The sequence below is a fragment of the Callithrix jacchus genome, chromosome 13, assembly GCF_049354715.1.
Source record: "Callithrix jacchus isolate 240 chromosome 13, calJac240_pri, whole genome shotgun sequence".
Lineage (NCBI taxonomy): Eukaryota > Metazoa > Chordata > Mammalia > Primates > Cebidae > Callithrix > Callithrix jacchus.
In genome coordinates, this window is record NC_133514.1 from 66,793,528 (window position 1) to 66,806,029 (window position 12,502).

At 43.4% G+C, this 12,502-nt stretch overlaps 1 protein-coding gene across 4 annotated transcripts in view; it reads left to right on the forward strand.

Moving 5' to 3' along the window:
• Positions 1–363: 363 nt before the first annotated feature.
• The window catches only part of LAMA3 (laminin subunit alpha 3), a 261,611-nt gene continuing 249,472 nt past the window's right edge, over positions 364–12,502 (forward strand). For all 4 annotated transcript variants that reach the window (XM_078347895.1, XM_035270754.3, XM_078347896.1 and 1 more), the window contains exon 1: positions 364–924. In XM_078347895.1, coding sequence (XP_078204021.1) covers positions 622–924 — 303 coding nt within the window. In that variant the 5' untranslated portion in view covers positions 364–621. The remainder of the gene's footprint in view (positions 925–12,502) is intronic.

The window sequence follows — 12,502 nt, forward strand, 5'->3', positions numbered from 1 at the left end:
AGCATGTGGCTTCAGTGCCACAGGGATCCTAGGTGCACAATGCTGAGCCATTGAGGGATCAACACTTGGCTGGGAAATCGAAATGTCTTTGATGTGAGTTCTTCAGGCAGTGGCAGTTTCCTCTGCTCTCATCCAAATTCGTTTGCAAGCTTCCTTTCCTCTTAGGTCAGAGGCGGCTTTTCTGGCTTTGGCCTGAGTAGTGAGAACCTGGAGGGGAGAATAATCTAATTAATTTCTGTCTTGGCACCGGAAGGGTTCGAAGATCCCAGGCTCCCGCTCCGGCCGCCTGGGTGGGAGCCGGGGAACGCCTCTCCCATTCCCCGCCCGCGAAGTTTGCAGCGCCCCTCGCGCCGGAGAAACGACGTCTGCTGGCCTGCGGCTGAGCGCTGTCGGTTCCTGATCCGGCGGGTGCCCGCTCCAGCCGCGGCAGGTTTGCGAGCTGCGCGGCCGCCCCCACGCCGCGGGCTCCTAGCGCGTGGAGCAAGGGGCGCGGCCCCGGCGCCGCCCACACTCGGGCCGCGCTAGTCCTAGTGCTGCAGGTCCGGGAAACGCGGGCGGAGAGCGGCGGTGTCCCCAAGCCCCTCTGCTGGCGGCGCGGGCCGGAGGACCCTGCGAGGCGGGATGGCGGCGGCCTCACGGGCTCGGGGTCGGGCACCGGGGCCAGTCCTGCCGCCTACGCCCCTGCTGCTGCCGCTGCTGCTGGCGCTGCGGGTGCTGCCAGCCTGGGGCGCGACCGCTCGGGATCCCGGGGCCGCGGCCAGGCTCAGCCTGCACCCGCCTTACTTCAACCTGGCCGAGGCGGCGAGGATTTGGGCTACAGCCACCTGCGGGGAACCGGGACTGGCCGACAGGAGGACCCGGCCCGAGCTCTACTGCAAGTTGGTCGGGGGCCCCACGGCCCCAGGCAGCGGCCACACCATCCAGGTGAGGACCTCGGAGAAAGCAAGGGTGGGCGCGCCTTCTCCTTCCCACGCCGGCCAGACACCCGGTGAAGGGATCCGGCCCTTTCCCCAGGCGTGCTCGTGGCTCCGGGCGACCAGGAAGGGCAGCCCCCATCCCCGCGCGCGAGGGCCGCGGCCCGGGAGCGATCCGTGGGAGCCCCGCCCTGGCACTGCCCGCCCGAGGCGACGAGGGGGAAGCTAGCGAGGTGACCGGAGGAGGCTGTGGTCAGGTTCGGGCAGGTGGAGAGGAAGTGCGAGGCTGCCCTCTAGAGATGCAGGTGACCCTCAGCCCTTCCCGCCTCCGTCGTCCCTGCAGGCTTGAGTCCCTCAGGGTTCAGCGGCGCCTCGTGCCCCATCTCCCCAACCTTATTCAGAGTAGTTGGTAGGAGTTACCCTCTGTGGTGTACTTTAAGGATAATTTTTAGGTTATAACAGCAGTATCACTCTGACGTTACTGGAAAGATTCACTTCACTGCACTTCCTGAAATGCCACCATCCAGTCATTGGGGGCAAAGGAAACCTTAGGTGGACAGAGAAAAGGGTCTCAAAGATACGAGCCTCACCACGAACACCTGGGGTAAACGTCAGTGCGGTGCAGCTTAAGCAGCGTCTTGCAGTGCCTGGCCCTTACTCACAGGTCTCACGCTGTGGCCAGGCTGGAGTGCAGTGGTGCGATCATGGCTCACGTCGGCCGTGAACTCCTGGGCGTAAGGGATCCTCCAGCCTCGCCTTGGGCATTGCTGGGACTACAGACGAGTGCCACCATACCTGGCAATTTTTTTTTTTTTTTTTTCGTCCAAGCTGGTCTCAAACTCTTGGCTTCAAGCTGTCCTCCCAAAGGGGCAGCAGAATTTGAATCCAGTCCTGACTCCAAATCCTTGACCCTAAACCCAAATTGCCTCCTTCTTCTGCAAAGTATTGTTGAGGAATAGGAAGCATAGCAGGAGTAGAGAGTGATTTTGGAGCTTGGGTTCCAAAAAAGCAGAGTTATCATTGGGTGTCTAGATTAGCGTTTTAGAAACTCTTTTGACCATGCATTTCCATAAATGACAAGTTGTTGAAAACGTAGTGCCATATGTGCTTATTTACTTATAAACTATATGCATGTATTAACATACTGATATCTGTTGTGCATTTATTTTTATTTATTTTTTTGAGTCTCAGTTTGTCGCCAGGCTAGAGTACAGTGGCGCCATCTCAGCTCACTGCAACCTCCCTGGTTCAAGTGATTCTCCTGCCTCAGCCTCCTGAGTAGCTGGAATTACGGGCATGCACCACCACACCCAGCTAATTTGTGTATTTTTTTTGGTAGAGATGGGATTTCACCATGTTGGCCAGGATGGTCTCAATCTTCTGACCTTGTGATTAGCCTGCCTCGGCCTCCCAAAGTGCTAGGATTACAGGCATGAGCCACCATGCCCGGACTGTTGTGCATATTTTAAAACATGCAAGAAATGAAACTAAAAATATAAAATAACAATGATGAAAATACTTTTATTTTCTTTAACAGTCCCCAAATAATATTGTTCTCTGTTTTATGATTGTATGTTTATAACACACAAATATGAACATGTAATTGTGTATATAATTAATTTTGAGAAATTCAGTTTAGAATTTTTAACAATTCAGTTTTTTATTTTATTTTTGAGACAGGGTCTCACTCTGTCACCCAGGCTGGAGTGCAGTGGTGCTATCTTGGCTCACTGCAATCTCCACCTGCTGGGCTCAGGTAATCCGTCCACCTCAGCCTCCCAAGTAGCTGGGACTACAGGCACACACCATCTGGCTAATTTTTGTGTCTTTTGTAGAGACTGGGTTTTTCCATGTTGGTCAGGCTGGTCTTGAACTCCTGGGCTTAAGTGATCTGCCCACCTTGGCCTCCCAAAGCGCTGGGATTACAGGCATGAGCCACCGTACCTGGCCCAATTTAATGTTATACTTGATTTTAGTGGTTGTTATAGCTGAAAAGATGCCTCAAAAAATGTGTCGATTCAAATAGAAAAATTGCATTAACCAGTCACATAATTTAGAAAGTTCAGTGCAAAGTGGAAATGTAGAACCCTTGTGAAAAAATTATTTAAAATGTCAAGATGGTGACAGCACAGCATTAAAGTAAGTGAGGGGCTCTTTGAAGTTGGGCCCCATGTGACTGCACAAGTCTTATGGTGTCTAAGCTCACTAAATCATGGTACTATAGCTCTGCCCCATCCTTCAGTTAGTCTAAAAATTTTTAGAAGTAGAAACTTGGCCAGTAATTGTTCCCTTCCAAGTTGTATTCAGCACTTCCTAGTAGAAAGGTATTATGTTTTGATGTTTTAAACAATAGATTCCAGACTCATCGCAAATCTTTTCTTGGAAAATATTAAAACATGTTAGAAAATTTTGTTTCCATGTTTTTCAAATGTGTAAAATAAGCATTCTCTGAGTTACATATTTTCATCTTTACAGCAACAGAAGATATTTTCATCTTTACAGCAACAGAAGATGGAAACATTTCCAAACATCCATTTTCAAAATGCTCCTTCAAACATACATTTTCTTTTCTTTTATCTTTTCTCCTTCCTTCCCTCCCTCCCTCCCTCCCTCCCTCCTTCTTCTTTCCTTCTTTCCTTCCTTCCTTTTTCTGTTTCCTTCTTTTCCTTTTGAGATGGAGTTTTGTTCTTGTTGCCCAGGCTGTAGTGGTGCAATGGGGTGATCTCAGCTCACTGCAACCTCTGCCTTCTGGGTTCAAGGGATTCTCCTGTCTCAGCCTCCTGAGTAGCTGGTATTACAGGCAAGCGCCACCACACCCGGCTAATTTTTGTATTTTTAGTAGAGACGTGGTTTCATCATATTGGTCAGGCTGGTCTCGAACTGACCTCAGGTAATCTGTTTGCGTTGGCCTCTCAAAGTGCTGGGTTTATAGGCATGAGCCACTGCACCCGACCTCAAACATACATTTTCTTACAACAGTATTTAGGCTTTCACATTGTGTAAAATAATAACCTCTGCTTTGATGGGACAGTATCATGCCCTTATTATTCTGCTGCTCGTGCTGTGGGTCTCCTTGCCTAGAATGTGACCACTTGGGACCCTGAGGCCTCAGCTGGGCTCAGCCCTTGTTATTCTGTAAATATCCATCAGGTGGTATAGTACTGGCAGCCATTTGTCATCCCAGCAAAACTCAGCAAATTGAGATTATTTTGTAAACAAAACTAAACAAAACATGTAACTCATCTTTAAGTTAAAATATCTTTGAAGTATTTTACCATGAGATAACCAGTGTGCCCTGTGTGGTCAAAAGAATTTCATAGTCAATTTCCCCATTTCAATACAGGGTTGTTTTCTGCTACTTGGGAGAAGAGAATTCACATGTTTACATTGCACATGTAAGCTGCAATGTATCGCAGTGCGTTAGTAGCCTGGTGGCCCCATCCTCCTCCTTTGGACAGACATTCAGGATCATTGGAGACCTGTGACTGGCTGATGTGCAAACTAGGTGAAATCCCCTAAGTCAGTCTGTGTATTAAATATTAGCAAAATGGAATTTCTTCATTTTTCAGTAAAATAAGGATAAGGAGAAGCTTTAATATTTTCTTCTTAAACTCCACAGCATTGCCTGGCACACCTAACTTCGGAGAGAACTGTTTTAACTCAGGGTAGAGTTGACACAAGGAGAAGGAAGGTATCAGAAAGATCCTCAGTGGTCTCTCCTTCCCAGCATTTGCCCAGGGAGGGCTGACCCTCATTCACCTCAAATATATGTATATTTGAGACAGAGTCTCACTGTATTGTCCAGGCTGGAGTGCAGTGGCACCGTGTCAGCTCACTGCAACCTCCGTCTCCTGGGTTCAAGCAATTCTCCTGCCTCAGCCTCCCAAGTAGCTGGGATTACAGGCACCCACCACCACACCTGGCTAATTTTGTATTTTTAGTAGAGGCGGGGTTTCACCATGCTGGCTAGGCTGGTCTTGAACTCCTGATCTCAGGTGATCTGCCTGCCTCAGCCTCCGAAATTTCTCTGCTGGGATTACAGGCATGAGCCACTGCACCTGGCCTCAACTGGTATTTTTATTGAGTGTTCATAGGTTGGCTCTACTGTTGTGGAGGCCTGGAAAAATCATGTTTCCTGGTGTAATTGAGTTTCCAATGCAGGTCATTAAACACAGGCTCACAGTCCTAGATAGAGTAGGAAGTGGCTTTCTGAGGTCACTTAGCAGACTATGTCTCTAGGCTAGGGTGTAGCCTGCAGAAAGAGATGCTATCTGCTGTTATGCCTTATTTTCCCCAGAATTTAAAAGCCTGTGGAATAGTGCTCCCTGCTGTCACCGTTGAGAGCTTGGGGAGGTGTACTAATTCCTGATGTAAGAGAAGCATGTCTGGGAGAGGAGTTTCCAGAAGCTGGAATATGAGACACTCTCTAGCCCAGTATAGCCGGCAGCTTGCACAGATTTGTTTTTCAGAAAAGTGAGAGGTAGTGGAAGATGGACAGGAGAAGGGAAGAGAGACGATGATTAATCAATTAATTGTATTTGAGTGATGACTGTCCTGAATCTGCTCATGTAGAGCTCAAGATGGGAAATAAAGAAGAGTTAATTAAAATAGTTCTATTTCTTGGAGTTTTCAAAAAATAATTCTTTGGGGACAGCCAGGATTTAGAATTTCAGGCCAAAAGGATTTTGCCAAATAAAAAAAAAAAAAGTAAAAAAAAATGAATAAAGGTCATGTCTTAGAATAAGACCTGGTTTTATGGTAGTGATTAGTTGTTGCAGCTGTTGTTTTTGAAATCTATAATAGCAATGCTGATACTGGAAAGGCCCCTTGTGGCAACAGGCAGGAGGATGTTTTAAAAGTCTGAATTTCGTATGTTGTGTGAAAGATGTCCTTTGTAGTTGCTCTGGACTTCAGATTCCTTTTAAAAGACTTTATAGGCTGCACAGTGGCTCATACCTGTAATCCCAGCACTTTGGGAGGCCAAGGCAGGTGAATCACCTGAGGCCGAGAGTTTGAGACCAGCCTGACCAACATGGTGAAACCCAGTCTCTATTAAAAATACAAAATAAGCTGAGTGTAATGGCATGTGCCTGTAATCCCAGCTACTCAGGAGGCTGAGGCAGGAGAATTGCTTGAACCCGGGAGGCAGAGGTTTCGGTGAGCCGGGATTGTGCCATTGCACTCCACCCTGGGCAACAAGACTCTCAGACACCAAAAACTTAACATCTGAGCAGTAACAAGTATATAAAATTTCGGGTTTTGTTTGTTTGTTTGAGATGGAGTTGCCCAGGATGGAGTGTAATGGCACAAGAGATTTTATATACTTGTTACTGCTCAGATGTTAAGTTTTTGGTGTGAGAGTCCTGTAATTCAGGGATCTTGCCCAAAGCCTGAAAATAGTGTAGGTGCTCAGAAAATGTTGGATGAGGGGATAGTGGAGTGAAGATACAGTTAAAGACTGTAAATAATTTAATGTAAAATGTAAATGTGAAAAATATGCAAATGAATTCTATTCTGTTGAAAAGTAATTACACCTGAAATATATCAGTTTGTGCTTTAATTTTAAATGTTCACTTACCTATGGAATCTAAAGTTATTATTAAAGTTATATAATTCCTAAATGACATCCGACAGAGGTGATAATAAAATGGAAATGGAAGACCGTGTTGAAAATATAACCTTGTATTTGGTTTAGCTTGGCATAAACACTATCCTCATAAGAGATAAAATGGGCACATTTACCAAATGTATGATCTTGATTTTGTGCATGGACAGTTCAATGCCTCTTTTATAGATTCCTTCATTGCACTTTGATTTACATATAGGCTCTGTTTCTTTTGAGGTGGGGAGGGGACAGAGTCTCGCTCTGTCACCCAGGGTGGAGTGCAGTGGTCTGATCTTGGCTCACTGCAACCTCCGCCTTCCGGGTTCAAGGGATTCTCCAGCCTCAGCCTCCCGAGTAGCTGGGACTACAGGTGTGTGCCACCATGCCCAGCTAATTTTTGTATTTTTAGTAGAAATAGAGTTTCACCATATTGACCAGGCTGCTCTCAAACTCCAGACCTTGTGTTTTGGAGAGGCCACCTCGGCCTCTCAGAGAGCTGGGATTACAGGCATGAGCCACCATGCCCAGCCACTAAGGCTCTGTTTATAGAACAATTGTGAAAAAAAAAAAAAACATTTGTTCTTCAACAAATGACCTTTTCCTTTGTGAACCTGATGTTAAAATCTTGGCTGAGAGCTAGGAAGTCTAAAACATCTACTATGTTCATTGATATATATGTACCAATTATTAATGATATTACTTCAGACAAATGACTATAGTCAGCAATTTAAGGGTGAATGATTCTTTTTAAAAAATGATTTAGTTGAAACAAAATTTAGTTGAAACAAAAACATAGTTCCACATTTGTAGATATTAGCCAAAGTTTAGCAATGAAAGCTTATGTACAAAACATTTGAGAAGGCAAACATACGTGCTTTCCTTCGGAGAACCAAGTTCACTTACCAGCTAAGAAACAGGGGTCCATATGCCAGGCTCAAAGCAATTTAAATTTGTTCCTCAACAAATCATGGATTACTGGAGCTCATGGACTTTCAGGGCTGCTGGCGAACAGTTGGAACTGTAATTGTTCAATCTTTGAATTTAAAAATTTTACTTCATGCTCTGAGTTACTATTGTCACCGAAAGTCTGGATTGTTTAATCTGAGAGAAATCAATATGCGGACATAGGGAAAGGAGAGGACAAAAGGTTATCATTAATTAAAGACCCTTATTTGTAAGAAGATTTCATTTAAACCACTGCAGAAAGATAGTTGTGTGTTGTACATCTTTTTTTCCCCAGCTACTCAGGAGGCTGAGGCGGGAGAATTGCTTGAACCTGGTTGTACATCTTTGGTATACAGATGAATGTGAAAAGTACTTAGCAGACTCTTTCCCTAGGCACAAAACTCTTTTGAAGCATGTGAATCAATTTTTAGCAGCTTTATTGAGGGCATAACTTAAATACCATGAAATACATCCATTGAAGTATAAATTCAATAATTTTTCGTAAATTTATAGATATGAACAGCTACTACTAAAATCCAGCTTTAGATTAGCCCCCAAAGTTCTCTTGTACCTGTCGCAGTCACCCCCTTAACCTGTCGCCACCCCCAGGCAAACACTGGCCTGCTGTTTTCTCTATAGACTGGTCTTTTCTGGAAATTTCATATAAACAGAATCATACAATATGTGGTCTTTTTTTGTATCTGGCTTCTTTCACTTAGCACAATGTTTTGTTTTGTTTTGTTTCGTTTTGTTTTGTTTTGTTTCGTTTTGTTTTGTTTCGTTTTGTTTGAGACGGAGTTTCGCTGTTGTTACCCAGACTGGAGTGCAATGGCACAATCTTGGCTCGCCGCAACCTCTGCCTCCTGGGTTCAAGCAATTCTCCTGCCTCAGCCTCCTGAGTAGCTGGGACTACAGGCGTGCACTGCCATGCCCAGCTAATTTTTGTATTTTTAGTAGAGACAGGGTTTCACCTTGTTGACTAGGATGGTCTCGATTGCTTGACCTCGTGATCCACCTGCCTTGGCCTCCCAAAGTGCTGGGATTATAGGCATGAGCCACTGCACCCAGCCAGCACAATGTTTTTAAGGCTCATTCATATTGTTGCATGATTCAGTGGTTCATTTCTTTTCATTATTATGTAGTATTCCATTGTATGGACATAATAATTCTCTTTATGTGTTCACTAGTTGATGGGAATTTGTATTGTTTTTAGCTTTTGGCTATTATAAATAATGCTGTTAAGAATATCCACACAAAAGTCTTTGTGTGGACAAAAATTTTCATTTTCTTGAATAGATTCCTACAAGTGGAATTGTTGAACTGTATAGTAAGTTTACATTGTAAAGAAACTGCCCATTATTAAAGTGGGGTATTGAAGTCCTGTCTGCTTGTGTATATATATTTATATTTGGAGCTTCGTTGTTTGCTGCAGATATGCTTACAGTTGTTATGTTTTCATGATAGGTTGACCCTTTTATCAATATGTGTTATCTGTCTTTGTCTCTTGTAAAAGGTTTTGACCTGAAGTCCATTTGGTCTGATATTAATATAGTCACCCCAGCTCTCTTGGTTACTATTTTCATGAAATATCTATTTTCATTATTTTACTATTTGTGTCTTTGAATCTAAAATGAGTCTCTCATAGATAGCATATATTTGGATCTTTTTAAAAAAATTAATTATGTCAATCTCTGCTTTTTAACTTGTGATTTAAAAAAGTTAATTACTGGAGCTGAGCATGGTAGCTTATGCCTGTAATCCCAGCTACTCAGGAGGCTGTGGCAGGAGGATCACTTGAGGCCAGAAGTTGATACCAGCCTGGGCAACATAGCAAGAGGCCATCTTTTAAAAAAGGAAAAAAAAAATTAGCCAGGCATAGGGGTGTGTGCCCGTACTCCCAGCTAACTCAGCAGTCTGAGGCAGGAGAATTGTTTGATCCCATGAATGTGAGGGTGCTGTGAGCTATGTATAATTGCACCTCTACACTCCAGCCTGGGTGACAGAGTGAGACTTCATCTCTAAAAAAAAAAATTACTGATGAGAAAAGACTTATTTCTGTCATTCTGATGTTTGTTTTCTATATGCCTTATGCATACTTTTGGCTACTCTCAATTCTTCTATTATTGTCTTCTGGTTTAATTGATTTTTACCACTTTGATTCTCTCCTCATTTCCTTTTCTATATATATTTAAGGTTTTTTTTAGTGCTTATTCTGAGGATTACAATTAGTATCCTAAATATATAACAATTCAGTTTGAATTGATATTAGCTTAACTTCAGTAGCATCCCAGATTCTGCTTCTAAATATAGCTCTGTCCTTTGTTGTTACAAATTACATCTTTATACATTATTGTTCATTATAATAAATTTATAATTATTGTTATTCAGTATGCAGTTGTCTTGTAAATAATATACAAAAAAGAAGTTAAAAACAAAAAATACAATAATACTGGTTTTATATTTACATATGTAGTTACCTGTATTGATGTTCTTTCTTAGTATGGCTTTTAATTACTGTGTCGTGTCCTTTCATTTCAGCCTGAATGACTCCTTTTAGTACTTCTTGTAGAGTAGGTCTACCAGCAGGGTTCCCTCAGCTCTTGAGAGTGAAACTGTGTCTCAAGAAAAAAAAAAAAAGATGTGTTATATACTGAACACACTTGGCATGCTAAATAATCCATTGGCATATAGACTTCTATGGCCTATATTATAGAAATATTAACTTTATTACTGTTTTAATAGCTAGATGTTATTTGTTTATGTAAGGATACTTTCTTATCAGCTAAAATAACATTTTGGGGGAAGATGTTAATTTTTAAGGTTAATTTAGTGGCAGTAATACATTTTTCCAGATATATATTTATTTCTGGTTGTAATCTAGGCATTTATGAAACCTGTGTTAACTCCCAGTGTTCTGAAACTATTTTCCTAGTTAGGCAAAGATTTACTTAGTGGCACCTGAGTGGTCTAAGTCAATGGAGCTGCCTCTGGTTATGCTGTATACATGGTTTCTTGGCCAAGGGGGTAAGTGGGGCCTAAGACCCAGCCTGGGCTGCACAGAGGGAGGGAGTCTTTTTATGCTTTGCAATAAAAAACTGAATGAGCTAGCAAACAGCGCACTGGTTAGACCCCTCGTGTCAACAGGGTGGAAACTGCCCTGAGGAAAGCCAGTTCATTGAGTCCCATGTGTCCTGCCAGTTTCTCAGTGTCACAAACATATTGTATTCCCTCTGTGGTTTTCCCATCCTAGAAGCTCAAAAAATACATGTGGAGTTAATAAATGAATATTAACTGGAGAGAAATATGGGTTTAAGGTGATTATTTATGCACATCTTAATTGTGAGAGGTGGGAAATAGAAGTGATTTCTCCATTACTTTCAAGTTGTATCATACACTGTGCATACTGTATATGGGGTTAATACCAAATACAGGGGGCAGAATGGTGAGAAGGAGGAATGGCTGAGAAGCAAGGGGCCTTGCTCCCCTGGTGAATGCAGGGTATTGATTTAACACACACAGACAGCACTTACTGATGCTTGGCACAGGTCTAAAGCATATTACACATTGAATTCTTGATTGTCACAGCAATTTATGAATGTATGAAGGAGGTACAATTAGTATGCTCCTTTTACAAATGAGGAAACCGAAGCACACAGAAGTTAAGTGATGTGTCCAAGATCACACAGCTAGTATGTGGTAGAGCCAGAATTCAAATCCAGGTACTCTGGCTGCAGAATTCACGCTCTTACCTGCTGTATTATGCAGTCACAGACATGCCAACTACTTCTTCCTCTGAGTTCCAGCTACACTTTGGATTTCCTTGCTAATTCCACTCATCACCTTGGAGCCATCCATTTTCATGTCTGTCTCCTTATTAGGATCATGAGCTTCTTGAGGGTGGGGCCCTGTCTTCCTGTTCATGTCTGGACAAAGTATTGAGATTCCCTATGGTGAGGAATTCATGTGCAAAGTATGCCATACTCTTTCCTTGTGGAAGCTTGTCCTAGACGCTCCATCACTGCTTTTTGAAGAAATAGTCAAAAGGCAACACCATCACAGAATGTACTTCTCAGAGCAACACCTTGATGGAATTGCTGTTTGATTTTAAAACTACCTGAATTTCAACAATCTGTCTTCTGGAAGACAGGTGTGGACCTCCTGTGTCTGATGCAGTTGCTGAGCCCATGCTTAGGACTGGACTCCCAGAAGCTGGAAGAGGCAAGAAAGGATCCTTCCTATACAAATTTCAGAGGCTGTCTTGCTGATACCTTGATTTTGGACTTGTAGCCTCCAGCATGGTGAGAGAGGAATTTCAGTTGTTCTAAGCCACCCAGTTTGTGCTACTTTGTATGGCAGACTTAGAAACTAATGCAGTAACTTTAGCTTTAACTGGGTTAATCAGCGGTTGTTATTGACCATTCAGTGTGTGAGTGTTATCCCTGTATGGGAGAGCTGCAGAGAGGGGACACTGCATGATCCTCTGTATACACCTCTGTTTGTGAAATTTTGCAACCTGATAACTCAAAATGTAGCCCCTAAAAAGAGTGAGAAGGGCTGTAGGCTGAACAGATATTTAGGGATCATGCACATTAAAAGTCATCCTTAAGGCCAGGTGTGGTGGTTCACGCCTGTAATCCTAGCATTTTTGGAAGTTGAGGCTGGCGGATCACTTGAGATCAGGAGTTCGAAACCAGCCTGACCAAATACAAAAAAATTAGCTGGGCATGGTGGTGTGTACCTGTAATCCCATCTTCTTGGGAGGCTGAGGCAGGAGAATTGCTTGAACCCAGAGGTGGAGGCTGCATTTAGCCAAGATTGCACCACTGTACTCTAGCCTGGGTGATAGAGTGAGAGTCCATCTTAAAAAAAAAAAAAAGTCATCCTTAAATATAAAGAGCCTGGCATAAAGTATAGATTCCGTTTGTACATGACTCACGGAAGGAGTCTGAACATTTTCTGGTCCTGTTGGGTATGTGATGTCTTACAGAGTTGATTCCAGGGCATGTCAGGCCAATGGCAACCTTCAGTGGTACGTGGA